The sequence below is a fragment of the Onychostoma macrolepis genome, chromosome 08, assembly GCF_012432095.1.
Source record: "Onychostoma macrolepis isolate SWU-2019 chromosome 08, ASM1243209v1, whole genome shotgun sequence".
NCBI lineage: Eukaryota > Metazoa > Chordata > Actinopteri > Cypriniformes > Cyprinidae > Onychostoma > Onychostoma macrolepis.
This window is the reverse complement of record NC_081162.1, coordinates 12,022,448-12,049,084: the sequence shown is the minus strand read 5'-3', so window position 1 is coordinate 12,049,084 and position 26,637 is coordinate 12,022,448. Positions and strand designations below refer to the sequence as shown.

General features: G+C 35.3%; 3 protein-coding genes across 7 annotated transcripts; all 3 read right to left on the bottom strand.

Annotated features, from left to right (window-relative positions):
- Positions 1-304: 304 nt before the first annotated feature.
- creb3l3l (cAMP responsive element binding protein 3-like 3 like) lies at positions 305-5,870 on the bottom strand. Its single transcript, XM_058784768.1, has 10 exons — positions 5,722-5,870; positions 4,904-5,041; positions 3,767-4,106; positions 3,553-3,656; positions 3,381-3,473; positions 3,170-3,276; positions 2,508-2,576; positions 2,331-2,415; positions 2,029-2,119; positions 305-1,634 (listed from the first exon to the last, which is right to left on the bottom strand). Exons 2-10 carry the CDS (start codon positions 5,033-5,035, stop codon positions 1,246-1,248), a joined length of 1,410 nt encoding a protein of 469 aa, XP_058640751.1. The 5' UTR covers positions 5,036-5,041; positions 5,722-5,870; the 3' UTR covers positions 305-1,245.
- A 178-nt stretch (positions 5,871-6,048) lies between these two features.
- On the bottom strand, positions 6,049-18,892 carry nim1ka (NIM1 serine/threonine protein kinase a). 3 transcript variants are annotated; one of them, XM_058785005.1, is made up of 6 exons: positions 18,763-18,892; positions 13,610-13,820; positions 13,266-13,441; positions 12,290-12,647; positions 8,166-8,434; positions 6,049-7,052 (listed from the first exon to the last, which is right to left on the bottom strand). In XM_058785005.1, the coding sequence occupies exons 4-6, from the start codon at positions 12,585-12,587 to the stop codon at positions 6,297-6,299; spliced, it is 1,323 nt and encodes a 440-aa protein (XP_058640988.1). In that variant the 5' UTR covers positions 12,588-12,647; positions 13,266-13,441; positions 13,610-13,820; positions 18,763-18,892; the 3' UTR covers positions 6,049-6,296. The 3 variants fall into 3 exon arrangements, with proteins under 3 accessions (XP_058640988.1, XP_058640987.1, XP_058640986.1); XM_058785004.1 differs by adding an exon at positions 17,062-17,126 and having other exon boundaries at positions 13,266-13,820; positions 18,763-18,858; XM_058785003.1 differs by having other exon boundaries at positions 13,266-13,820.
- Positions 18,893-19,522: 630 nt separating this feature from the next.
- On the bottom strand, positions 19,523-25,459 carry znf131 (zinc finger protein 131). Of its 3 annotated transcripts, none has more exons than XM_058785881.1 (7): positions 25,309-25,459; positions 24,492-24,645; positions 24,296-24,397; positions 22,272-22,416; positions 21,498-22,189; positions 21,280-21,410; positions 19,523-20,586 (listed from the first exon to the last, which is right to left on the bottom strand). In XM_058785881.1, exons 2-7 carry the CDS (start codon positions 24,613-24,615, stop codon positions 20,062-20,064), a joined length of 1,719 nt encoding a protein of 572 aa, XP_058641864.1. In that variant the 5' UTR covers positions 24,616-24,645; positions 25,309-25,459; the 3' UTR covers positions 19,523-20,061. The 3 variants fall into 3 exon arrangements, with proteins under 3 accessions (XP_058641864.1, XP_058641866.1, XP_058641865.1); XM_058785883.1 differs by lacking the exon at positions 25,309-25,459 and adding an exon at positions 25,059-25,252; XM_058785882.1 differs by lacking the exon at positions 25,309-25,459 and adding an exon at positions 24,909-25,052.
- Positions 25,460-26,637: the final 1,178 nt, after the last annotated feature.

Sequence of the window (26,637 nt, the reverse complement as noted above, 5' to 3'; positions counted from 1 at the left end):
ATTATGTTTTGTACTTTTATATACTTTTTTTTTTTTTGAGGTTATGACTTTTTTTGTGTAAGTGTCAAATAGATTGGTGCAGTTTTAGCTAGTGCATTTGCATTAAAGTCAGACAGGATCATTGTGGTTTTTATAGGTTACCTTGTGATGATTTGCATTTCGTTCTATCAGCATAAAACGGACATGTCTGGCTGTGATAACATGCTCGGACATGTACAGAAGATTGACCTAGTTTCAATGTAAGACTTTTATAGATCACTTTCTAAGAATCCCAATGGTCAAATGAGTGCCATTATATATCATATCTAGTGTAATTATTATTATTTTATTGTTTGTTGACATTTTTGTAGCAATTTTCATTGTGATGAATGACAAAAATGCATTTTTTTATAGTAAACTGATCATTTTTAAATTAATAATAACATGATCACGACAGAAAAAAAGTTTACAGATAGAAGATTCCAAGTTTACAGATACATCAGTGCATCATATGACCAAAGATTAAAAGAAATCAATAAAAAAGACTGCAATAGAGGAAGTCTTTTAACAGACAAAATATCAACATAAAAAAATAACAAAAATGCTTCGCTGACACAGCAGATCATGACATTTTTTCATACACATATATATATATATATATATATATATATATATATATAGACAAACAATGTATTATTATTGTGTGGATATGCAATACTATACCCCCTCTAAAAGGTACATTTAAAGCTAAATTTACAGCGGTTTAACTGAAGGGGTTCTAAGCCACAACAAATGCACAAGCAGAAAAAAATAGCTTTTCCCTTTTCTAAATACACTCCTATATCACTAGGATTGATCATTTTTCAGTAGTGAAATCTCTTTACGCATGTGGCTCCCTTACTAAAAAAGGGAAAATAATATTTTACTAGATGCCCAAAAGTCCTAAAATGTCTCAAGTAATACAGACAAATGAACACATTTCCTGAATGTACTAAAACTCAATGTGGACGCAATGCAGAGTTCAAAACAATATGACTCCTTCACGTTTCCATTGAAAAAGAATCATAATTTGTGCAGATGAATATAACAATAATTTCCTAACAAATGGCTGGGTATAAAAAAAGTGCTATTATTGCATGACAGTAGATCCATGTAAAAAATAAAAAACGAAAGAAAAAGGGTCAGGCTGTGATGCTACAATGAGGAGAAAATGGCTATACTGAATCTCTCATCTAAAACAAAGCAAGTTTTGTTTTAGATGCTCTCCTACATTTCATCAGATCGGTGCTGTTGTATAATAACTGACGTGGGTTTCTGCTCCATCCAGCTCTCCTTGGTTTTGCTCTGGCCGTCGTAGATCCCCGCAGACGCTGCTGAGTTCCTGTGGGACTCTGAGAGAGATGCGTCCGCTTTGAGATCTGACTGGGCAGGACTGGGGAAGTCAGCGGAGGAGTTGCTGTTGACACCAGACTCAGAGTCAGACTGCTCGACCCGCTGGTAGTCAGGTGTGTGGTTCTGAGCGCCGGACAGCAGCACCTGGTTATTCTCTACAGTGGCCATGAGGAGGACATCCTGCTCTGGCACTTCTTTAGCAGACGTGGATATGATGTCGTCTTTCAGGATAGCTGGATAAGACCGCAGGGCTCGAGACATTCCTAGAAGGCAGAGGAAAAAACATGTTTTTTAATTATGCATAAAGCACCAGTGCTTAGGTAGAAAACTGATGGGTAAAAAAACCATCTTAACACAATTGTTTTTTAACCTTGTATTTCTTTTACTGGTTTTTCATTGACGATTACAAGACTATTTATATATAACTTTAAAAAGTGTTTACTTGAGAAATATTTAAAGCACATAGTTATTGATATTAACATATTATTAGCAAAAATTGTGAAAAAAACATATTATTGTGAAATTTCACTGGTATTGCTTACTGGAACTGCATTATTGCATACATAGAACAATACAGTACAACAAAACACAGCAGAATAACAAGCAGGACAACATTCCTCAGCACCCTATGGAAACAATGACAAACATTGTGCTCACCTGTAGATGATGTATACAGATCTTTCTGATTGCTGCTGCCAAAAGGATTGACTGAGGGGAAAATGATCAGACAGAAAGAAAGCAGGAACACCTGAAAAAGGGACAGCAGAAAAGGTCAGGAAACACGTCACGCTGTCATTGTATTTATGTAAGACAGAAAGTTCACATTACGTGCTGGTGAAAGATTACACTAATGCATCAATATTTCATTTATGACCAATAAATATGTGTTAAAATAAACCAACTCAACAGAAGTACAACCCCACTGATAGATTAAAATTCTATATAATAAAAATACTTACCATAATACAAGTGCTAGTTGTGGTGGTTTTCATCGTGGACATTTTCACCATAGCCTGCAGTTTTCTCAGCTGTTCAATAAGGGACCTTAGAAAACCAACAATTATTGTTATTTGCAATTAAGTATAATTATAATCTTCACTAAAATTATGTTATGAAAACACACGATGAAGGCTTACATGTTTTGTTTCTGCAGCATCTCAACTTTCTTCTGTAATTCCTGATTGTGAGCAGTGCAGATCGCAACCCTATAGACAAACACAATATTATTTCAATTACTTATTAAAATAAGGATATTCAGCATTAAATTGAACAAAAGTGAAAGTGAAGACGTATAATTTTACAAAAGATTTCTATTTCGGATAATTGCTTATCTGAACTTTCTAATGGAATAAGATGGAATCATTTCTGAAGGATAATGTTGACACTGAAGACTGAAGTAATGGCTTCTGAAAATTCAGCTTTGCATCACAGGAATAAATTACATTTTAAAATATATTCTAATAGAAAACAGTTATTTTAAATTGTAAGCATATTTTACAATATTACTGTTTTTACTGTATTCCTGATCATATAAATGAGACCCCATTCTTTTGAACGATAGCGTAAATCATAAAAACAATACAGTATTACATCTTTTGTTTGCACAATATATAATCATTCATTCCTGACACCTTATTCATTGAATTAATAATACCTTCAATACCTTCAACTGATCTATAACAATTACAATCATTGGATTTACAGTGTATTGTGCAATACCTTTACAGTTAGGTGTTAAGTGCTTCCTGTATTTTGAGAGACATTATGATTGTCATGGAGTTTTTCTCTCTACACTAACCTGTTCTCTAGGCCATCAACGTAAACTTTCTTCTTCTTGCGACTCTCCTGAGCAGACTGCTTATTCCGGATCTTTCTCCTCACCCTCTTCAGGGTCCGTTCCTCTGCCTAAAGAGACATAACATTTTAGTGAACACTATCATGTTACGTTTCAAAATTTGTTGCAAGGCTTCAATATGAAACCATCATAAATCAGAAACCACTTCTCTTACCTTTGTAAGAGGCATATGAGCTGGAATGGTTGCACCTTCTTTCGCCAGAAGTCTCCTCTCCTCATCAGTCAAAACAATCTCTTTGAACTGGAACTGGAGACAAAATATGCACGTTATATCTGAGTTGTCATGGTAACAATCTGCTGTTTTCTTAAAATCCTTTGAAATGTACCTGGTTGTCTGGTTTGCTGCTTTGTGTGGAGTCTTCAATCGTGAGTGAGCAGGGCAGCTCTGGGGAGAAGCCATCATCCATATCCATATCCATATCCAAATCATCTGACAGGAAGAAAATCAATCTTAAGATGGGACACTTAAATAAGCCATTTGAACAAAAAAACAAAACAAGAATATTTCATATGTCTCTACACACCACAATAAGACCTTACCGACATCTATGAAGACATCAGACTCGGGGTTCTCTGATCGGACGCTCAGCAGGGCGTCTGTGCCCTGTGGGAGGGTGTAGCAGTGGTCTGTCTGCACCACCTGGGCCTCATAGCTCTCTGTCATATACTCGGAATAAAGCAGAGGCTCGACGCCTGGACTGGGGACGGTGTCTGTCTCGCTGCTATCGTGTGGACTCTGGCAGAGTGGAAGGGAGGTGTCCTCAGAGATGCCGCTGTCGCTGCCGTGAGGAGACTGAGACAAGCAGTTGATAGTCAGGCCGTCCTCTTCCTCACCCAGAAGACTGCTGAGAAAGTCCTCTGTATCCATTCCACTCAGCATCTGCAACAATAAAAGCATTTCTTAGTCTGCTTGTCTATTTAATCTACAGAATGTACAATAATGATTTCTATTTAGTTTAATAATAATAGTTATTATTATTATTATTATACAAAATAAATTTATATAATTGTTAACAATAAATGTATTAAATCTGCAACAATAAAGTCTGTCTATCTATCATGCACAATAATAATAATAATAAATAATAATTATTATTATTACATAAATAAAATGCATATAATTGTTTGTATTTATATTACTAATACTTCAATAATTATTATAATTATATAAAATAAATGTTTAAAATTGTTAACAAATGTATATAATCTGCAGCACCATTAGTTATTCTATCTATCCATCAATGTATCATCAGTCATGCACAATTATTATTATTATTAACATCTACATTACTACATAATTATTTTTATAACAATCAAATCATTGGTTATTCTATCTATCCATCATCTATCATGCACAATAATTATTACTATTATATAAATGTACATAACTACATATTATTATATAAAATAAATGTTTAAAATTGTTAACAAATGTATATAATCTGCAACAATCGAATCATTAGTTATTTTATCTATAATCTATGTTTTTATCATTTGTCAAGATAAAAGCATTTGTATCTAATCGCTATATGCATAATACTATAAAAGGTGCCGTTGTATCTAATTTTTATCGATTTTCTTATCATATTCATATCTGACTATATTATAGCTTTTACGTGACAAAAAACATGAAATTATATTTTTAGATTTAGATCACTGGACGTGAAGGGTACATACATCTTGCTCTGAAAGCAAATCATGCAGCAAGTTGTTCCCCTCTGTGAGGAACAGATCGCCGGATCCTGGGTCTTCATCCGGGAAGATTAGACCAAGCAGGTCTGTATTCTCCATATCCTCGCTTACTGACATCTGACACTGATTTGGAGAAGAAGAAATCAAATAAGACTATAAGAAACAGGGCAGATCCGCAGCGACGCTGCGCACTGACAGCTCGATCAAGTTCAGACCCCGCCCACTCATCACGTGACTGCATTTCCGTTTGAAACACAACACAAATAACAACTAACAACTTCACAGCATTAACAGTTCAACATATAAATCAAAATCGCAAACATAAAATCGTTATACTGTGTGTGAAAAATAGTTTTACAACTCATTAAACCCAACAGGAAATACTACTGCAACACGCAAAACGACGAAAGCTCTTTATAGCTCAGTGCAAATAATAATGTTACTAGTGCAAAGATGATAACAGGTCAAATTTGAATCTGATTTGGTTATGTGATCTGAATTGCTACATATTCAACACAGTGACCATACGTATTGCATAATTTACAGATTTATTGATAATAATAATAACGCTATTTATAATCCTGAAAATAATAAATACAGAACAAAATCTAACAGAACAGAACAACCGAATTATGACAAATGGAATATATTCTAGGAAGTAAATAAAGTATTTGGTAAAGCATGTGACAAGTCTGACATTTGACAGCTCAACAATAACTGTATTATGAAGAATTGTGAATTTTTTTGAGGAAAGCAAAGTGGACCTCACAGATGCATCTAAAATGCTTTAAATAAACCCTTACCTCTGATGATGTTGAACCGAAATAAGATACGTTGACATATACAACAAATAGGAAGTGCCTTCTCTCTTTGTCCTGTTCCTGATGAAATCACCCTCCAACGAGGCAAAAATTGCGTCATCACGTACGGGCGCGTCAGTGCGTGCACGTCTTCTGCGAAAGGCTTCCTGGAAGTTGTGGTGTAAAATGTCATGCCTCGAATACGCCATTTATGAGGAAGACTGTGAAAATGTTATTGCAAGTTTAAATCGAAAAATCCTAGAAAATGTACGATACGTTTTATATATATTAGAGGCATATTGCAAAGGGAATGTTCGAAACAATGCAGTCCAAAGCACTTTATTACATTTATTGAATACATTTATGACATGACATCCATGACATTAAGACAAAAGTCTTACACTCACTCACTTGCAAACGTTCATATTTTCCATTTATTCATAAAGACTACTTTATTAAAGGCATTCACTGATCTCATTTTCAATTGAAAAAAGATAACAAAAGAGGTATATCAAATATAACTAGCTGAACTAAGGCTCCTGTGAGCTGTCCATTATTATTTATTCGTTTTCTGAGCATCACAGAATGATGCAGAGTTTAGACGTATGCCTAAGGCTCCTGTATATCTTCAGACGGTCCTTTTTAGCTTCGGTTCCGTTCACTACGTGAGTAACTACTGGCATGCTCTCCACTGCTTGTCGTTTATGTGCGCGGTGTAAGAGGATTCGATAGACTCCAGTGATGGAGCTCCTGCAGTCTTTGCCCTGGTTGTTACGAATGTGGTCTGCGGTGATGCCAAGAGCCTCCAGGGCGTTCCTCACCTCTATCTCATGCTCTTCAAGCTCCCCTGGCTTAGACTCAGCCAGATGGAGCGGGTCCAGTTTGAAGGGCTCCATGGCCTTGGGAAACTCCACTGGCAGCAGCCACTCACAGCCCATCATCTGCTCTACGGTGTAGCGGTCAGACGGCTGAGGTTGCAGGATGCCGCGGATCAGTTTCTGGCAAGGTTCCGGGACCCAAGTAGGCACTGTGTACGTCCCATCCAGGATGCAGCGCTTCAGCTTGGCCACCGTTTCCGCACGGAAGGGCATGGTGCCGGTCACCATGAAGAAGAGCATGACCCCCAGGGCCCAGATGTCTACGCAAGCACCTATGTAGTGCTCGTCCCTGAAGAGCTCAGGAGCAGCGTAAGGGGGAGAACCACAGAAGGTGTTGAGGGTCTCATCACGGCGGCTGACGGTGCTGAAGCCAAAGTCTCCCACTTTAACGCAGGTGCTACAGGTGTAAAAAACATTCTCTGCTTTCAGGTCTCTGTGAATGATGTTATTGTCATGCTGCAAAATAAGAAAGATAAACTACTAAATATACAGATATTTTGAATAACAATATTGATAAACTGATTTAACTGGATATATATATATATATATATATATATATATATATCTTCTATGTGAGTATGTGTGTTAAAATATATGTTTAATAATATTTTATTTTTTTTAAATGCCAAACTATTTAATAAAGGTTTCTGTGTAAGAACTGCATTTTAGAGGCTTTTTCTTTATAATATCATGACAATTGTATCAGCAATTTTTAACTACAGAATACTTCCCAAAAAAAAATTGTCATTATTTATTTAATTTATACATAAGGTACACCATTGTTTTACATCAAATGTAGCAGTCTTCTAAAAATGCTGATTTATTTTTGCTGTTTTCTTTTACATTTTTTGTCATGTTACAACACTCAAAATAGCAAATAAATAATAATTATTATTAATTAGAATATTAATTATATTAAAAACATTTAATATTTCTTCATAAATTCTGCAAATTTCATATTTTGAGACAACTTAATTAAATTCAATTTATCCTAATAAGACTTTATATACTAAATATTTGACTTCAACAATTATTTATTGATGCAACATTTTAAAAAGTTAACAACTAATAATTACCAACTATAATATTAATTATATTAAAATATATATAATACTTTAAAGACTTCAATCTAATTAACTAATTCAACAACCTAATAAAAATTTAAAGATGCATATATCAAATAAGATTAACATTTATATATATATATATATATATATATATATATATATATATATATATATAAAATATATTCTATCAGATGAATACATACAGATGTATTTAAATTCAGAAATGATCATGTGAATGAACTGCATTTTCATTGTACTGTTGTATTTCTGAATACATTCTGACAAGAAACGGGCATTGTGTCACTGACCTTCAAATTATGCATCTTATAGAAAAACTGAAAAAGTAAACTGGCATGAAATGGCTTAAATCTGCCAAATTGTAAAGGTCAGGAAAACAGAGGAATCATAATGAGAATATGTTTGCACCCTGTAAACGTTCAGCCCACTATTATAACAGATTTCCCTCACTGAATTCTATTCATTTGCATCATGTACATCTCACCATATGCCTCACAGCTGAGAGAACCTGAGAGAAGACAATCTTGCTATCGATGTCAGAGAGCTTCCCCTCAGTGCTGATCTTCGTGTAGAGCTCTCCTCCGCTTGCGTACTCCATGACCAGGTGTAGACGGGTCAGCGTCTCCACCACCTCATACAGACGGATGATATTTGGATGGTGCAGCTTTTCCATGCTTGATATCTCCCGGGACAGCAGCCTTTGCGTCTTCTGATCAAGCTTGGTTTTGTCCAAGATCTTGATGGCTACTTTGTCTGTGGATGACGACGAAGCATAAAGTTTCAGTTACAGGAGTTTCTCATTCAGAAAACATTCATATTCTTCTGTCTGTGGGACATATGCATTCCTACTAATTTCAATATATACAATAATTTTTATCGATGTAAATCTAAACGTATTACACCAATTAAGAGAGTGGTCAAGGAATGGTCTGTGGAGGAAATAGATATGCTTATGGACTGTTTAGAGGATACTGATTGGTCTGTTTTTAAAGAGTCATGTTATGATTTGGATGAGTTCACTGAGGTGGTTACCTCATACATAAGTTTTTGTGAGATGGTGCGTGTACCTTTTAAGGCTGTTACCATATACAACAATAATAAGCCATGGTTTAATAAGGAAATTAACATATTATGGAGGGAGAAGCACAAGGCATTTAAGAGTGGGGATAAAGAGCTTTATAAAATCACCAAAGGTGACTTTGAAAAAGCTGTTAAAAAGGCAAAAGGAAATTATAAGTCTACGTTAGAAAATAATTTGAAGATCAATGACACTTATGGTGTATGGAAAAGTCTAGAGAAGATCACAGGCTATAAGATAAAATCTCAAGTCATTTCTGATGATATTGCATTGCCTGATGAACTTAATGCGTTCTACAGTCGATTTGAAAATACAATAGAGGGACAGGTAGGTCAGCCGACGTGGCACTCCTGGCCCTGTATTATGAGTCCTCCTTTTAAAATAGAGGAGTATGAAGTCAGGAATCTGCTTTGGAAGCAGAACAGCAGAAAGGCAGCAGGCCCTGACTCCATATCATCTGCAACATTGAAGTGGTGTGCGTTCTTCCTTACCCCAGTTTTTACTGATATATTCAACTGGTCGTTAAGAGTATGCAGAGTCTAAAGCAGCTGTTATAATTCCAGTGCCAAAAAAGTCGAATATCAGAGTTGCTTAGATGATTACAGAACAGTGGCCCTAACTTCAGTTGCTATGAAAATCTTTGAGCGATTGGTGCTTAGGTATCTAATTTCTCAAATCTGTTTGGATTCTCACCAATTCGCCTATAAGGCTAATAGGTCGGTTGATGATGCTGTGGCTCTGTGTCTCCATTCAGTTTTGCAACACCTCGAAGCACCCAACACTTATGTCAGAGTCCTTTTTGTGGACTATAAATCTGCATTTAATACAGTTATTCCAGTTAAACTTTTTGATAAGGTAAAGCAATTGGGGATTCATCACTCCCTTGCTCTTTGGATTTTGGATTTTTTGCAGAACAGAACACAAGTAGTTAAAATTAATAATACATTGTCAAGTTTTAAGACAATTAGTGTGGGGCCCCACAAGGATGTGTACTGTCACCATTATTGTACTCTGTGTACACTAATTATTGTGTTTCACATTGTAAATCAGTGCAAATTTTTAAGTTTGCAGATGATACTACATTGGTTTAATAACAGATAATAATGAATCAGACTATAGAAGGAAGGCGTCTACACTGTTTGAATGGAGTTGTACTCATAATCTGAAGTTGAATGTCCTAAAAACAAAGGAAACGGTGTTTGATTTCCAACGGAGCAAAAACGCTGTCTTGCCATTGAATATTAATGGTCAGGACATTGAAAATTAAGTTTCTCAGGACTACCATCTCTGCTACGTTAAAGTGGGACGACAACCTAAGAGGCATTGTGAAAAAATCCCATCAAAGGCTTTTTTTCTTAAGACAGCTTAAAAAGTTTGGTGTATCTAAAGTCGGTATGTTCAATTTTTATAGAGCAGTCATTGAAAGCGTGCTGACTTTCTCACTTATAGTATGGTTTGGTGGCTCCACAGTACAGCAGAGAAGTCAGATTTGTAATATCACTCGGGCTGCTTCAAAAATTATTGGTTATGATCTTCCCACTATTGATGAGATCTATGTCTCACATTTGCAGAAAAAAGGTTTAACAATCCTGAAAGACCCCTTACATCCAGCCAGACACCTATTTATGCCTCTTCCTTCAGGCAGACGCCTTAGAGCAATTAAACCTAAGTCTACATGTTTTCTGAACAGCACTTATTTTTGAATTGTTCATGCTCTTAATTCCTCTGGTATTTATGCATCTGCATTTCACTCCTTATAATTGATAGGACATATATGTATAGTTGGATTTATGTATGTGTATGTACTTATGTATGTATTTAATGTATGTTGTCATTGTTGATGAGCTCACCAAGCAAATCCCAAACAACTAGGATGTTTGGCAATAAATAAATAAATTGTTTAGTCAAACAGCAGTAATAATCAACTGTCATAAAGGAAAGACATTTGAGCAGTTTTGGTATCAGATATGGTGCCATGCGATATGGAATGTCATTCTACACCCTCCCTTCAAGATCTGCTGCAGCACTACAAATCCTCAAAATGCTCTGCGCATGAATTCACAAATGGCTTTGTAACGGCACACCTCAACCTCCTATCCCTTACACACAGCAATCTTTGATGAGGCCTACAGCGATTCTAAAGGTCTCAACAGAAATGTGACACGTCAAATCCACCCATCTGTGTCTGGACCAGACAAGTTGTCTCAGCTTGACTTTGACCGAGGGCATGCTTCCCACATTATCAATGTAAACTGGACTCTCAGGACACATATTCATCAAGACAATAACACTGAGCAAAAAGCATACGCGTGTAGCCAAAATAAAAAGTAGAAAAAAAATAATAATAATATATATAATATATATATATAAAATATTATATTATATTTAGTGCTGTCAAACGATTAATCGTGATTAATCACATCCAAAATAAAAGTTTTTGTTTGCATTACATGTGTGTGTTCTGTGTATATTTATTATGTATATACAAATACACACACATACAGTATATATTTTGAAAATATTTACAAGTAATTACATGCCTATATTTGTATTCATATCATTTATATTATATATAAATATATTTAATATATAAACAAAACATATTTTTCTGAAATATATACATGCATGTGTGTATTTATATAAACATAGTAAATATATATATAGTACACACATACACATATTATGTAAACAAAAACGTTTATTTTAGATGTGATTAATTGCGATTAATCATTTGACAGCACTAATTATATTACATTAATATAAAATGTGTTTCAAATAACATTTTCCTATAATAACATTAACCCCCTATTTAGTGAGAAGTATGTATTAATAATACATAATGGCTTTTTTTATTTTTTAAAATATGGGTTAAAACTTCATATAACAGCACTCTGGAATATATCATAGCAAGTTCGGAAGGGAAATGTTATTTGAAACACACATTTTATATTAATATACTATATAAACTATAACTACCTGTTTTGGTCCAAATGTCTTCTAAATTGGTGAGCTGTAATATATATAATTTTGCACAAGTTTCAATATGTTTAGTGAAAGTAAATTAATAATACTTATTAATTATAACATTAATTGTACAAAAAATGAACTACTTTAGAATTTAAGCATTTACTTTATCATTTTATATTCAAATAGACTTATATCTGATTCAACATAGCCTAATAAAACTATGTTTACAACACTGTTCAAAAGTTCATGGTCAATAATTTTTTTCATTATTTTATTTCATAAAAATAATGAAAAGTGACAATTTAAAAATTTAGCTTTGCCATCACAGGAATAAATTACATTTTAAAATATATTATAATAGAGAGCTTTTTTAAAATGGCAAGAATATTTCACAATATTACTTTATTTTTGATATTCTTAGTCAAGGTCAATGCAACTACAAAAACAAAATAAAATAAATCTATCAATATTGTAGCCTCCTTGTGAGGAAAACCTCTCAATAAAGTCAAGAATATGTACCAATTACTCAGAATTCAGTTCAGAGTCTTTTAACTGACATGTACCTTTCGTCAGAGCGTGGATGCCCAGCTTGACATGGGAAAAGTTTCCACAGCCGATCTCGCCACGTATCTTGTAGAAGCCGATGCGGCGGCCCACGGTGAGCTCTCTCACCATCTTCTCATCTTGACACATGTCCAGATTGAGCTTCTCCAGAGGGGTGAGGCGGCGTGGCTGGGTCCCCTCGTCGTCCGTGCAGATGTCGGAGCTGTCTTGTCGGCTCCATCGGGCATAACGCTGGGGACCCGTAGCCACTTCTGAGACCCCGACAGAGCCCCCCCCAGCCGGGTACACAGCAGTCATCCTGCCACAGGCCACTGGGGGGCTTAGCTCATGGCAGGAGACCTGGAACTAAGGCACCACCTGAAGATATGAAATGATAGACAATAAGAGAACCTGCTTTTTATTATTTATTTATTTTATATTTTGTACACTTTTTTTAACCTCTGCCTATAAACAAATCCATTATTTATCAAGGAGCAAATAAATAAACAAACAAATAAATAAATAATAACGTTTTAAATAATAATATTTTAATTTCTTAAAATTGTAGTAATTGTTTTATATGAAATTTTCTATATTATATTTTTACAATAATAATTTATTTAGTAAAATTTTATTTTTGATAGTTGTAATACACACACACACACACACACACACACACTTATTCATAATTAAGTGTATACAAATATAAATCAAATTATTATATACAATAATAAACTACACCTCTAAATATTATTTTTGATATTTGTAATACACACACACACACATTTAATTAATTAAAATTATTATATACAATAATAAATAACTACACACAAACAAACAAATATTTCTTAATAAAAATATTTGACAATATAATTTATATTTGTAAATACTGTTAGTAATAAATAGTTATATTATAAACACACTTTAATAAAATAAACGCACAACACAGTGACCGTTTTTCATTACAAAAGCAAATAATGGATAGTCCTTTCTCACCTTCACATGTTGTCCTGCACGTCTGCGTTAATTTCCAAAATTAGCTCATTATCGCCACATCTCAACCCAAGCTTACACACATATCAAAGTATAAAGGAGTAGATGTTTAGGGTCGTCTGCTTCACCCAAGTGGCCCGGTGCACAGTGCTGTTCCTTCCCCTCAGTCCTGCATCTCCCTGAACATCATCAGATATGCCCGAATTAATTGGTGCGTTGTCTCAGCGATAAAAATAGACCGCGGATCAGCGTTGAGAACGATGAGGGCTGTGATTGTTGCCTGGCTGCTGTAACAAGGCTCCACGTTACTCTCGGTGGCCCTGGCTTCTCTCATTTAACATCTTTACCTGGTGGTTCATTCAGAAATGGGGTCCCACATGGAAAACAGCCACTCCCTCTCATTTGTTCACCTTGATGTGTATCTTTGGTGGTTCAGACTCACTCTACAGTCTTCTTTCTGGGATTAGCGTGTACACAGATCCTAATCCGTGCCTTTTTTAGTGGCCCTTAAGTCTCCAATTTAAACAGTAGGGACTAAACTAAAGGATTCCCGTTTATCTGGTGAGAGAGAGAGAGAGAGACAAAGAATATATCAAGACCATTACACTGCCTTTACCCTGTTCTTAACTCACCTTTCCTTAAGGAAAACCCTTAGCTTATTTTTTTTAGCTTGTGTAAACCAGTATGTTTGTGGAAAATTGATGCATTTGCAGCATTTGTTAAATAATTTCAACTATTTACAATTAAATTATCCTCATTTTAAGACTCCAATGACAAGATTTTTTTGTTTAAAACTTGAACTAAATTATATCTTCCTACAAATGTGACTCAATGTGTGCGTTTGTGTGTGTTTCAGGATGCAATTAGGGTGAGTTTGCTGATGTAGTTCCTGTAACAATGTCCCTGAAGAGCAGAATATAAGAACACAGAGTGCCGTCACCTCGCTCTCTAGAGCCACTGAGTGTTAACAGCACACATAAAACAAGCACTACACACCCACTGCACCACAGTGGACCACAAATAAAATGATATATTAAGCAATAACAGAATATCAATTCACATATTCAAATGATCAATTCAAATGATTTCTAAAGGATCATGTGACACTGAAGCCTGCTGAAAATTCAGCTTTGCATTACAGGAATAAATTACATTTTAAAATATATTAAAATAGAAAAGAGTTATTTTAAATGGTAATAATATTTCACTATATTACTGTTTTTTTTCTGTATTTTTGTTCAAATAAATGTCTTGGTAAGAGATTTTTAACCTTAAAAAATCTTACAGACCCTAAGCTTCTAAAAAGTATTAAATCATTCAGAATGTAGATATGTGAGTTAGTTTTTGCCTGAATGTAGTTCATTATATTATGTACATTATACTTTTAGACTCTGTATGTTTTTTGCACGCGTTTCTTGATCAAAGAACACCAGGTGTGTTGAACTGAGGCAGTTTCTCCACACAGGACTGTTGAGCATTGCACCTGCACATACACCTTTAGGTGTGACAATGTGTTTTTGCAGGTGGAGGTGAGCGGTGATCATATAAGCTGCTGAGCTTGGTTTTCAACAGGGTTCTTTGACGCAATATTCTTTTGTTTTAACTTTCGAGCATCAGCATTATAGAATTAGCTAAACCAATCAGATCTGTTGAAAGTGCTTTGGAACTGACCAAGTGTAAAAATGCAAGTTTTGCCATTAAAAAGTGACAAAACAATCCTATAGCTTTGTATATTTACATGTGTGTGTGTGTGTGTGTTGTACATTTCTCTAAGTACTTGCTTGTGTAACTGCCATAAATGATTAGTGCTTTGACAATCGAACTAGAACCCGAACACTCTTCATGAACACGCAATCAGCAGATCTTTCTGAGAGGCAGATTTAATCCCCCTTCATTCACTCACTCACTCACTCAAAACAAGAGCTTACTTCTTCTGGCATCAGCACTGAGCTTTCAGATACCCCAGGTTTATACGCACAACTACACTGATTATAGAATACACTACTGTTCAAAGGTTTTTAGTAAGATTTTTTTTCATGTTTTTGAAAGACGTCATTATGCTCACCAAGGCTGCATTAGAAATGCAGTATAATTTGTAATATTGTGAAATATTATTTTAAATTAAAATAGCTGCTTTATGTTTTAATATATTGTAAAATGTAATTTATTCCTGTGATAGCAATGCTGAATTTTCATCAGCCTTTACTCCAGTCTTCAGTGTCACATGATCCTTCAGTAATCATTCTAATATGTTTACAATATGAAAACCATAACATTTTATTCAGGATTCTTTGATGGACAGAAAATTGAAAAGAACAACATTTATTTAAAATGAATGGAAACTAATGTTTTTGGAAACTATTCATTTCTTCTTTTTTTTAAAATAAATAAATAAAAAAAGTAGGCAAAAACAATTGCCTGAATACTGATTGCTCAACTTATTCTTATATAAATAGTTGGATGATAGCAAGAACAAATAACTATATGGCTGAAAAAATACTTCTGTCTGATACAGATATTTGACCTTCCTTATATTTGATATTGTTCTGACTGCCCTACTTCACACGCTCTATTTACCAAGGCACAGCACACAAAATCAAAGTGATGTTTCTCATGAATACTCAAATCCTCAGGCTTCAAACACCTTCCTGCATATGTGTGTATGTGCTGAAGGGGCTGAAAAGATTCACCGGCTGACAGAATTCTCTTTTAAAGTGTAAAACAAGCAGAAATCCTAAAACGATCCTTTCAAGTGCATGGATGTGCATGTGTCTGCATAATGGTCTTCCTCGCTCACCAATTTCCACCATCTTTCTCACCTTTAGAAATAAACCATTTTATTTATTCAATAAGTTTTTAAAATTTTATTTAATTGAATTATTCATTTTATTTTATATATATATATATATATATATATATATATATATATATATATAAATATAAGTAAACACCCTCTTCTAATGTGAAATAATATACAGTGCTTGCCTTTGTTTGCTGTTGGGTTCAAGGTTTAACTGCTTTATTCTCTAACAGATATATATATTTTTAAATTAAAGGAATTTACAAGTATTTTACATTGAAAATCGTTTAATGATTAAAACCCCAACTTCAATATCAATTACTAAAAAAAAAAAAGCAAATAGCTCATCATTTAGCTCCTTTCTGGTACACAGCACCATTAGCATGAGCCTCATGGGCAGGATTTAGAATGTGGTACTCACATCAACTGTGTGACTCCTTTCACGCTCAATGCGACAGAAGCACTGACTAAGCGTTAAGCGTCATCCACAGGGGCCATTTCTACTGATCCGGCCCTGATCTACACACAAGTGTATCAGTGGCACCTGGGCAAGAAAAAGCCTTGTTGCATGTACAGGGTTCAGCTAGTAAAATCTCTGGCTCTAAATGCAGGTACACATTTTATAGAAAGTAGAATTAAGTGAAGTAATTCTCACTTAATTGCTTATTCACTATGACTTTCCTCACAACATCCAATATGCCTACTTCCCTACTATATAGTGTGTATGTGAAAGGAGCTGTATGTCTGAATTCACAGTATTATTCACAAAATATTAGTACCAGGATGACCTTCTACTTCTGGCGAGATTCCAAAATGTGCATATGCTGGACACTTTACTATTCCATAAGGTCACAGAAGAGGTGTTGACGCAACTGACAACGTAAGTCACATGACAATGACAACATGATAAATGAAGTACATCCAGATTATGTTAAAAATATATATAACATCCTTTTTTAACGGCCGTGAAGTAAGTTCCAAATCAAATGTAGCACCTACTCAGTATGCGATTTCAGAAGCCGCTTCTGTGTTCACACTCACAGCCACGGCTACACAAAGCCCTCCTGTGTGTGTTTTGATTGAGACACATGGACAGAGAGGGGAAAAAAAGAGCTCAGTAGTGAAAAGATCAGGGACAATAGGGGGCCAGAGGTGCCAATCTGGAATTTCCATCACGTAGCTACAACTACCAAATTTCAAGTCATTTTCTTGCTATCAGATCAGCCACACAATAATTAAATATGATTACTATTTTGATAAATGACATGTCGTTCCTAACCCGTATGAATTTCTTTCTTCAGTTGAACACAAAAGAGGATATTTTAAACAATGTGGGTAGCCATTGATTTACACAGTATTTTTTTTTTTTCACACTATTGAAGTCAATGGCTACTGTGAAGTGTTTGGTCACCAGCATTCTTTAAAAATTGTCTTCAGTAGAAGAAAGAAACTCATAAAGGTTTGGAACAACTTGAGGGTGAGTAAACGATGACAGTATTTTCTTTTTTGAGTGAACTATCCCTTTAATGACAGAGTATGTATTAAATATGTGTGGATGACATTCATAAACATATTTTGAAGAGACTCTACTACACATGATGAAATGATGAATTGGTTAGTGTAAATAATGCTATTAATTCTACATAACTGCATTAAAAATGCACAAAACCACAAGCATCACACATGCTTCAGAACATGTATTCAGATTTTGATACATGTCTGAATGTGTCCATATTAATGAGTCCTTAAATAAGGAACATCAATTGATGTTTGGACCTTTGAGAGAAAAAACATGCAGATTATGCGATGAAACCACAAAAAAAGGCTGTTTCCGTTGCATTGTGCCCTGTTAATGTATTCTCAACCCATCAAAGCAGCTTTAATCTCAGACCTAAAACCATGTTTCATGTCATCCAACTAAGGAGTCATCAAAGGAGCCTGAACAAAAGTTGACATCAATCCGTGAGAAACTAGAAAGGATCATTCAATATCATAAATTACAATATTTTCAGTAAATTAATACTTCTATTCAGGAGCCATTTGGGATTCACACACCTGTACTGTTCAAACACTAATGCGGCTTTATTTAAACCAGAGGCCCTCTGTAGACCCCCACACATTCCCAAATGCAAGACTAAAATCATGTTAATTACAAATGCCATTTGTTCAGAGAATTTTTAATTAGTTTTACAAATGTTCAGCCATAAGTGATGGTATAAAAATGAAAAATATAATAAATCACTTTTACACAAATAATAGCAACACTAAATATGAAATATTATATTAATTAATTATATATTATTATTACTGGCAATAAATTACTCTGCAAGGGTAAATCTTTATTTCAAACGCATCTCAAGTCACTAAAGGTGACACCACGCACGTTTTAGTGTGTAGTTCAGCTCTGTGCAATATAATTATAAAATATAAGTAGCCTAACAGTAACACCAGCCTAATTTTTAATGAGATGATGCTCGTATCTGCGCCAAAGATTAATTGTAGTTTACACGCTTCCATAACAACTGCTGATGGCAGTAACGCCAGATACATCAACATCAAGATTTCTCTTTTGATATCTGAACAAATGATTTATATAAGCCTTGTAAACAATTTGTAGGCATACATTAATTCTTCATGCTTTTATGTATTCAATGGTAACCTCCCAGGATTATGAGAATTGATAAAAGTAAACATCCTTACCTGTTTTAAGCGTTGCCTCGTTGAATTATCGTGCGTATTAGTTGCAGGATCATTCAGTTTGTTTAAACTCGGTACGTGTCATTGGCCTGAATGTGATGCGCGAGGACTCCACTCCAGGCACCATCACAGCAACAGGGGGGTGTGACGGACAGTTCTGTTACCCAATCACAGCTTGGAGGTGGGACTTATGGCTTTCTTTAACCAATAAGATATTAGGACATTTCTCAAATATAAAAAATTATGAAAGTCCTTTGAGTTTTGCAAAAGACACAATATGCGTAAAAATATTTAAAAATTGAAGGCTCTAGTCTAATTTTTAGTTTTAAAAAAAGTCACACCTTTGAGCCTATCAATAAATTATCAGTTTTATAACAGTGATTATCCTGTAAACCAGTGGTTTTCAAACTTTCTAATTCCATTTATCAGTAAACCAACCGTCCCCTTGCGAAATATAAAGACAGCTATGTATTTTACTTTGTAAAGAAACTACAAATAAAAATTATAATGGAACGTTTAAGCATTTAATTCAATTGCTGTAATATTGAAATTAATTACCCATAGTGGGTCCCAGCCCCTTAGTTAAGAGCCACTGCCTTTATAGGAGGTCAAAGCTCCTCCGTTTGAGAAGGCCTGGTTTAATCCATACCTGCTTCACAGTGAAGAGATGCTACATATCCCAATTACATTTAATTTCCTGTTCACATAACTGCAACTGAAAACAGGCTCAGAGTGCCACACCAGGGTTAAAACCTGTGACAAATATTTTATACATTATTTTATTGCTCTGTACATCTGAACAGCAAACTCACTTAAAACGAATGAATGGTGCAGACTGAACAAAGAGAAAGATTAGAAACACAAGCCAGAACTGCATACATGTCGCCTCGATTATTTGGGGAAACATTTTGCCCTTTAATTCTTTTATGAAAATAAGCGTCTTGCACACACTATACACATACATCCAAAGATAACTTAAATAAAATAAAATGAAATAAAAAAAACATTCTTTCCACACCCGAAACAGTCTTGGCGACGTGCACTATTCATGAATTGAATTACATCTTACTATTCTTATCCACAACATACATTAAAAGCATGACTGAACCTGTGATCAGATTTATAGACGCTGCTTTCTGAGAAGTGAAGAGCAAAGCTTAAAGAAATTAAGCTGGTGACCCATCTTTGTTGGATGACACCACAGTGAGCATTACTGTATCATTTTAATGCGGTGGGAAAGGAGAAAAGGCCTGTTCACCTTCCCAATTCATTCTCAAAGTGTCCATGCACAGGAGAGGCCTTTCATACATCTGCAGTCTTTACTTTTTTCGAACAGTCCACTGCCTCTTGTTTAACTTGACATTCTGCTGGTTCTGCAACAGTCACCTGTGCTATTTGGATATCCATTGCTTGTTCTTTCAATCTTTCGCCATCTACTTGTAAAACCACTGTCTCTTCCACCCCACCCACAGTCTGAGAAGGCTGTATCGGCGTCTCTTCCTCCACCATGAGAGTCTCCTCAACAGCAACAACGTCCACCGGCTCCACAGTGACATGCTCCACCCGCATGCCATCCTCCAGGATCACTCTCTCCTCTCCCTCCTCAACCTCCGCCATAGCCAAGACCGTGGCTGGGTCTGAAATCATGACTTCCTCTGTGACGATAACCTTCTCCTGTAAGCCGTGGAGCTCTTGCAGATGAGTGTGGAGGTCTCTGGGTTGCGTGAACCACTGATCGCAGATGGTGCAGTGGTTGGGTTTCTCACCCGTGTGGGTCACTAAGTGGTCCTTGAACTGCTCCCAACTATTGAAAACACTGCTACAGACCTAAGGAATGAAAAAGATAAGTGAGTAGGGCTGCATAAATAAGCAAAATACAACCAAAACTGCCATATTGCTTTTTAATAAATAAATATATTTTTAGTTTTTGGAAATACAATATGCGGCAAACATCTTTCGAAACTTATGAGAAGTAATTATATACATGCTGTTGTCAAAGAACGAGAAGAAACCTGAGGTATTCTGTCAAAGATGAAGCTTGATGCTTTGATGTTTGTAAATGATATGAAGACTTTAATTATACATACATACATATATACATGTATTAATTTTACAGTTCTACTCTCAATTATAACATTATTATATTTTTCTTAAATATTCAATGTGTTATTTTGCAATGTAATATCACAATGGTATTATTTCTTATTTAATAGTTTACATTTTTTATAAATACTATTATCAAGTTGATAATTTCCATATTAATTGTAATTAAAGTTTTAGTAATTTTATGTTTCTCCAGTCTCTTTTTTTTTTTTAACTTCAGTTTTAGTATAAATGAAGTTATACTAAAATGAATTAATTGAGAAATTGCATGCAATATATTGCATCTTAAAAACCACAAAATCACATTTATCAGAAAAATTGCAATTTGATATTCTTTAGCCCTTTAAGTGAGTTTTTCAGAAGGTTTGGCATAGTTCAAATGCACGTTTGGGTAATATTTTACTGGCTAAAACCAACCTGGCATTCATATAGCTTCTTTCTCCCTTTTTTGGCTCCAGCGCCATTTTGACATGCTGACATGTGGCACTTCAGCGTACTGTTCCTGGCAAAACGTTCATGGCACTCCGGGCACTCAAAGGGTTTCTCACCTACACATACATGTATAAATGAGAAGCTGATTAGAGATTACATTTGAATACATTTCTTAAAACACATTTAACCTCATAATATCTCACCTGTGTGCTTCCTTAAATGCTCTTTGAAGTGTCCAAAATGATCAAACTGCTTTTCACAGTACTCACAAACATGCACTTTCTTTTTCTGTCGTCGGGATTGTTCCTCTGCATCAAAATGGTAATTATTCAAGTGCTGTTTAAGGGCTCCTTCCCGGGCATATGTTTTACCGCAGTGCCTGCAGACAAAGCCCCTATCCGGGGTAGCGGTGTGAGTCTTCATGTGCTGTTTGAGGTGGTAGTAGAGTTTGAAGCAACGGTCGCACTTGTCACAACGGAAAAGGTTGTCCAGCTGAGAGATCTGAACCTCCACCACTTCAATATTCTCCAGGGTCTTGGAGGCAATCACAGCCTCTTCCGGCACGACTACCGAATCCTCTACTTCCTTTTTCATCACATGGAGCGTCTGCTCTCCCTGTTGGTACTTGCTGGTGATGTCGGCCAGTAAGGCCAATGCGGAGTCATCCGATGAGGGTTCGGTGGAACTCCTAGCAGCATCCACTACCTCCACCAGGCCGCTTTCCTCCACCTCAATATGTTCCTCGTCAACCTCCACTTCGATTTCAACCGATTCAGTCTCCACTGAAGGAAGAGTCTCAGTGATCACATTGGAGGTCTCTGCGATTTTCCTCTTCTTAGCCTTGCTCTTTCCAGCCAAGGCCTGGGAGGAGTTCACTGAGGCGCTACCATTCCTTCTACATGGGAGAACAAACATAATAGTTTAAAATCAACTTCAGGATAAAATCAAGCAAAGGAAAATATACAATAGTGAGCAACCTGTTGTTCAAGGCTTTGATCGCCTCCTGCATTTGAAGGTACTCTGCAGCTCTCCAGACATCACTGACTTCTTCCTCACCATTCACAGCTAACGTAGCTGTATAAGTGAACTCCATTAGGTGACGGAAGGCAGTGTTGCCAACACCTGTTCATTGCAACAAAAATACCATAGTAAAGATTATTATTGAGCATTCATTATTTGGAGTAATTTTTAGCTTACTACTATTAGGGCTGGAAGAACATATAAAATGCAATAGCAGTAATGTGTCAACTGGTAGAATTAACTGCAGTCAACTTGGATACAAACACCTGAGGTCTGACTCAAATGGGTCAGGTTTAAAATTGACATGTTTCAGGTCTGATATCAGTAAACTTGGGTCTCTGGTCATTTTAAACAAATTTGAATTCAGGACCTGAATAGACGTAGATTTCTTTAAAAAGCCAACTTTCATTATTTGTTTTGGGCAATAAATAATATCTGGTAACTAGGGATGCACCGAAAAAAAAAATCTCTTTCGGTGTTCGGCCGAATAAGCGAAAAGACTGAATAAATTGTACCGAACAATGACGTGACGTGATCAAATAGAGGCGCACACTAATGCAGCAAACACTCTGCAGTGTGAAAGTATTTAAAACTGTCAGAGAAAGACGCAAAAATCATTCCAAGCACGAAGCACCGACAGACAGATAGATGCTTAGCGCTGCATCTCATGTCTCCGATGAGAAGAGGAAGAGGTGGTTGATGCTGGTTACTATGATGATTGAAATCGCCTCAAATGATTAGTAAATAAACTGCAGAATGTTATGTTTTCTAATACACGCACGGATTGCATGTATTCAAATAGCGCTGCACGAGCTCGCCGTGCCAGGATTCAAAGTCCAAAGCGCAAGGAACATCTGAGCTAAAACACTGTTACTCATCATTTGCTCAGTAACTTTTTTTTTTTTTTTTTTTTTTTTTTAAAGACACGTGACAATGTGATAAGTGCGACATACATCTTCCCAAATTCGTAATGAGAATCATTTAAATATCTGCATGCTGTTGTCAAAAAAAAGAAGCACCAAGATCTTCCTGTGGGTTTCTACCAAAATAAAGTCTAAGAAAAAGCAACAACTCCTTCAACATTCATAAAAGTTAGTATTGTAATTTTACTGTTGCTCTGTAAAAAAAATTAAAAAATAAGACAATAATAATACTGATAATAATTACCCTACAACCGCTCTATACATTTATTATAACATTCACAATAGTGTTCAAATTGGGATCTGTAATATGTTTTAAAAGAATTCTCGCTCAGCAAGGCTGCATTTATTTGTACAGTAAAAAATACATGCAAGGGGTCTCAAAAATGGCCCAAAAAATATTATTTTAATAACTTATTAATTTTAAGTTAAATTGTGCTTTGTTGGTATAATGTCTGATAGAATGTTAAAAAATGTTCAGTGTTAAGTAAATATTTTTAAATTGTTTTGTAACTGATTTTTCTTTTTTCTTTTTTTTAAATAAAAAGGACATTTTGGCTATGTAATTTATGCAGTGGTGAAAAAAGGAAAAAGGAAAGGAAAAATAGGCCTACATGGGGAAAAAAAAATACGAAAAACCGTGTTCGGTATTCGGCCTTTGGCCCAGTGTTTCATTTTGTTCGGCTTCGGCCAAGAATTTTCATTTCGGTGCATCCCTACTAGTAACACTTTATTTTAAAGTGTCCTTGTTACACATATAACAACAATAAATTATGCATAATTACATGCAAGTAACCCTAAGCCAAACCCTAATCCTAACCATATAGTGAGTACATGTAATTAATTAATATTACTCAGTATTTAAATGTATAATTACACTGTAACAATGATACCTTAAAATAAAGTGTAACCCAATATTATTTAAAACAAATACATGGCAATAATTCAGTGACATTGGTAAGTGCTTCTAGTTGCTGATTAAGATTAGTCATTGTCCAGGAAAAACAGGCTACATTGTAATAATATATAACAGTTTTGCCACATAGATGCATGTTAGATACCTTCAATTTCCACCAGAGGCTCTTGAGTGAAGTCCTGAAAGAATTTGTGGAAAAACTGACTGCAGGCAGCCAGAACAGCTTTGTGGGCCCTAAACTGATGTCCTGTTAAAGTAACCACAATCATCAGCACCTGTTTATTCAACTGTATAATATTTTGCAAGATTCCTCAAAGTAATAGAAAAAAAGGAAACCTCACCATCCACAATAAGAGTGATGTCTGTGAACTGATCCAGCTGACGCTGCTCATTCAGTTTGTCAAGCATCACTTTGTAATGGGCTGGAAACTCATGCCCATAGTCAACATCTCCATCAACAGACATGGTTCAGCCCTTTCCCTGCGCATGCAAGTACTGTGAAGAAACAAACAGACAATAAAAACATGACAGCATAATAAAAATAAGTAGGTGTAATATGTATATTATAATAAAAAAGTAAAGTTGCATTGGCTTCTTGGTACCAAAAAGCAGTTACAATAGTTCAGATTTTGTAACAGAGCTAACGTACAATATTAAAATGTTAAATGCATTTTGAAAGCCAAACTATTCGTCTACAATCTTTCACAGGCGTGTGTCATTTAACACAGACAATGCTTTAAGATAAATTAGGCACATACTTTGTAATGGCCCCTATGCCAACAGATCCACAGAGCGGCAGGCATATCTAAGCAGCATGCCGAATAAGCGCGCATTTCTACAGAGAGCTTCTTTACGCAAGACGGGCTGCTATACACCCAGCGGGTCAAAGTGCTGCAAAATCCACGTACTTCAACAGTCCAACCGTATGGAGGTCCTACAGAAATATACAAACGGCAAAAGCAGCACTGTGTGCTAGCCAGCTTCATGTTAACGTACTCGCACGCAGGGCCTGCGGCCGCTAACGCATTCGCCATTTGTTTTCTGGACCATTGTCGTTACGTCATCAAATCGCGCATTAAAATGCTCTTTTAATCAGACGGATTCCCTTTCGGCTAAATTATGAGTGGCGCCGGGTGTCTAACGCTCCCAAGAACTTACCCCGGGTGACGCTCCGATGTTTAGTGCGGTTGTTTATACGCGTTGGAGGCCTGAAGCGATCAATGTGCCGTTTTTCCTCCGCTCGTCGGAAAAGGGCGGTCGCTCCAGCTCTGGCCTCGAGTTCCCATAAGCCCCTGCGGTAGAGTTTTATCGCGCGAGGCTGACAGGTGGTGGTTACCAGGGCAACGGTGCCAAAAGAGCCTCTTATTTTCAAGTATGGAAAATGTACATTTGTTTTGGCTTAATTATTTTAGTAGATTATCACTGTGTTTTGTATCCTGGTTGTGTATATGCTTTACTGCTTTGCGTCAAGTCACATAGGTCTATTGTTCTTTTAAACAGCCTAATATTTGTGCTGTATGTATCCCTTGTGAGTGTTATATTATATGTCCTAAATAAATAAATAAATAGCTACATTTACATAAGAAGTAAAATTTTGGTTGGCAACCTGATTTGGATTAAAAGAAAACACAAATGCTATAATATAGCCTACTCTATAATTTATTTTAAAATTAAAGCATCTTATGGAAGGCTTGTAAAATTCATTGATATATGATTAGCCTATAGTTTTTGTTCACATTTTAAATTCATTTCAATGTTTTCTTTTCACTTTTTAAGTAATCTTATTGTCTTGTCATTTTTATTCGTTTTTCTTAAAAAAAAATTTCTTAAACAAGTTTTTTTCAATTTTTATTTCAGTTTTAGTTATTTTAGATAAGATAAAATAAATTTAAGATTTGTATATTTTTATTTCAGTTTTATTTTATTTCATATTTTTATTTTTATATCGTTTTAATTTTAATAAACCTGATCCAATGTTACTTTTGTTCAAAAACACATTGGTGAAAAAAATCCACAAATTAGGGAAAAAAACAAAACAAAAAAAAACAACATTTTATAAAATCAAAAGAAAATATTTAGTTAGGCCTAATTCTAGATATATATTATATTTCATAAGACCTTTAACAGAAGTAATTACATTTTTCACTAAGGATATTTGAAGTTAAGCTGAAATTTGACATAATAAAATGTTTTTTACTTCTCTCAGACTCCGAAACATGCCATATTCATTGACAGACAAAGCTCTCCACTGCCCTCCTGAGGCACAACTGAGATACCATGATGGTTCCTTGAAGAATCTTTAACATCCATGGAACGTTTCCATTCCACAAAAGGATCATTATAGTGGAAAAAGGTTCTTTAGATTACAATTTTCTTTACATTAAGAGAAATGGTAGTTTTAAGAACTGTTCACTGAGAACTAAAAATGGTTATTCTATGGCATCACTGTGAAAACCCACTTTTGGAATCTTTATTTTTTTAAAGAGT

What these genes read in the sequence shown, in the direction of transcription:
- znf131 (XM_058785881.1), bottom strand. Translation starts at nt 24,615, where the DNA reads ATGTCTGTTGATGGAGATGTTGACTATGGGCATGAGTTTCCAGCCCAT. An exon ending in GCATTTAAGGAAGCACACAG is followed by an intron (nt 21,411 to 21,497) that starts GTGAGATATTAT and finishes ATGTATGTGTAG; the next exon opens with GTGAGAAACCCTTTGAGTGC. An exon ending in AGAAGCTATATGAATGCCAG is followed by an intron (nt 20,587 to 21,279) that starts GTTGGTTTTAGC and finishes TTCATTCCTTAG; the next exon opens with GTCTGTAGCAGTGTTTTCAA.
- creb3l3l (XM_058784768.1), bottom strand. Translation starts at nt 5,035, where the DNA reads ATGTCAGTAAGCGAGGATATGGAGAATACAGACCTGCTTGGTCTAATC. An exon ending in ATGCTGCAGAAACAAAACAT is followed by an intron (nt 2,416 to 2,507) that starts GTAAGCCTTCAT and finishes TGGTTTTCTAAG; the next exon opens with GTCCCTTATTGAACAGCTGA. An exon ending in CAACTAGCACTTGTATTATG is followed by an intron (nt 2,120 to 2,330) that starts GTAAGTATTTTT and finishes TCCCTTTTTCAG; the next exon opens with GTGTTCCTGCTTTCTTTCTG.
- nim1ka (XM_058785003.1), bottom strand. Translation starts at nt 12,587, where the DNA reads ATGACTGCTGTGTACCCGGCTGGGGGGGGCTCTGTCGGGGTCTCAGAA. An exon ending in CATCCACGCTCTGACGAAAG is followed by an intron (nt 8,435 to 12,289) that starts GTACATGTCAGT and finishes CGTCATCCACAG; the next exon opens with ACAAAGTAGCCATCAAGATC. An exon ending in TCTCAGCTGTGAGGCATATG is followed by an intron (nt 7,053 to 8,165) that starts GTGAGATGTACA and finishes CTTATTTTGCAG; the next exon opens with CATGACAATAACATCATTCA.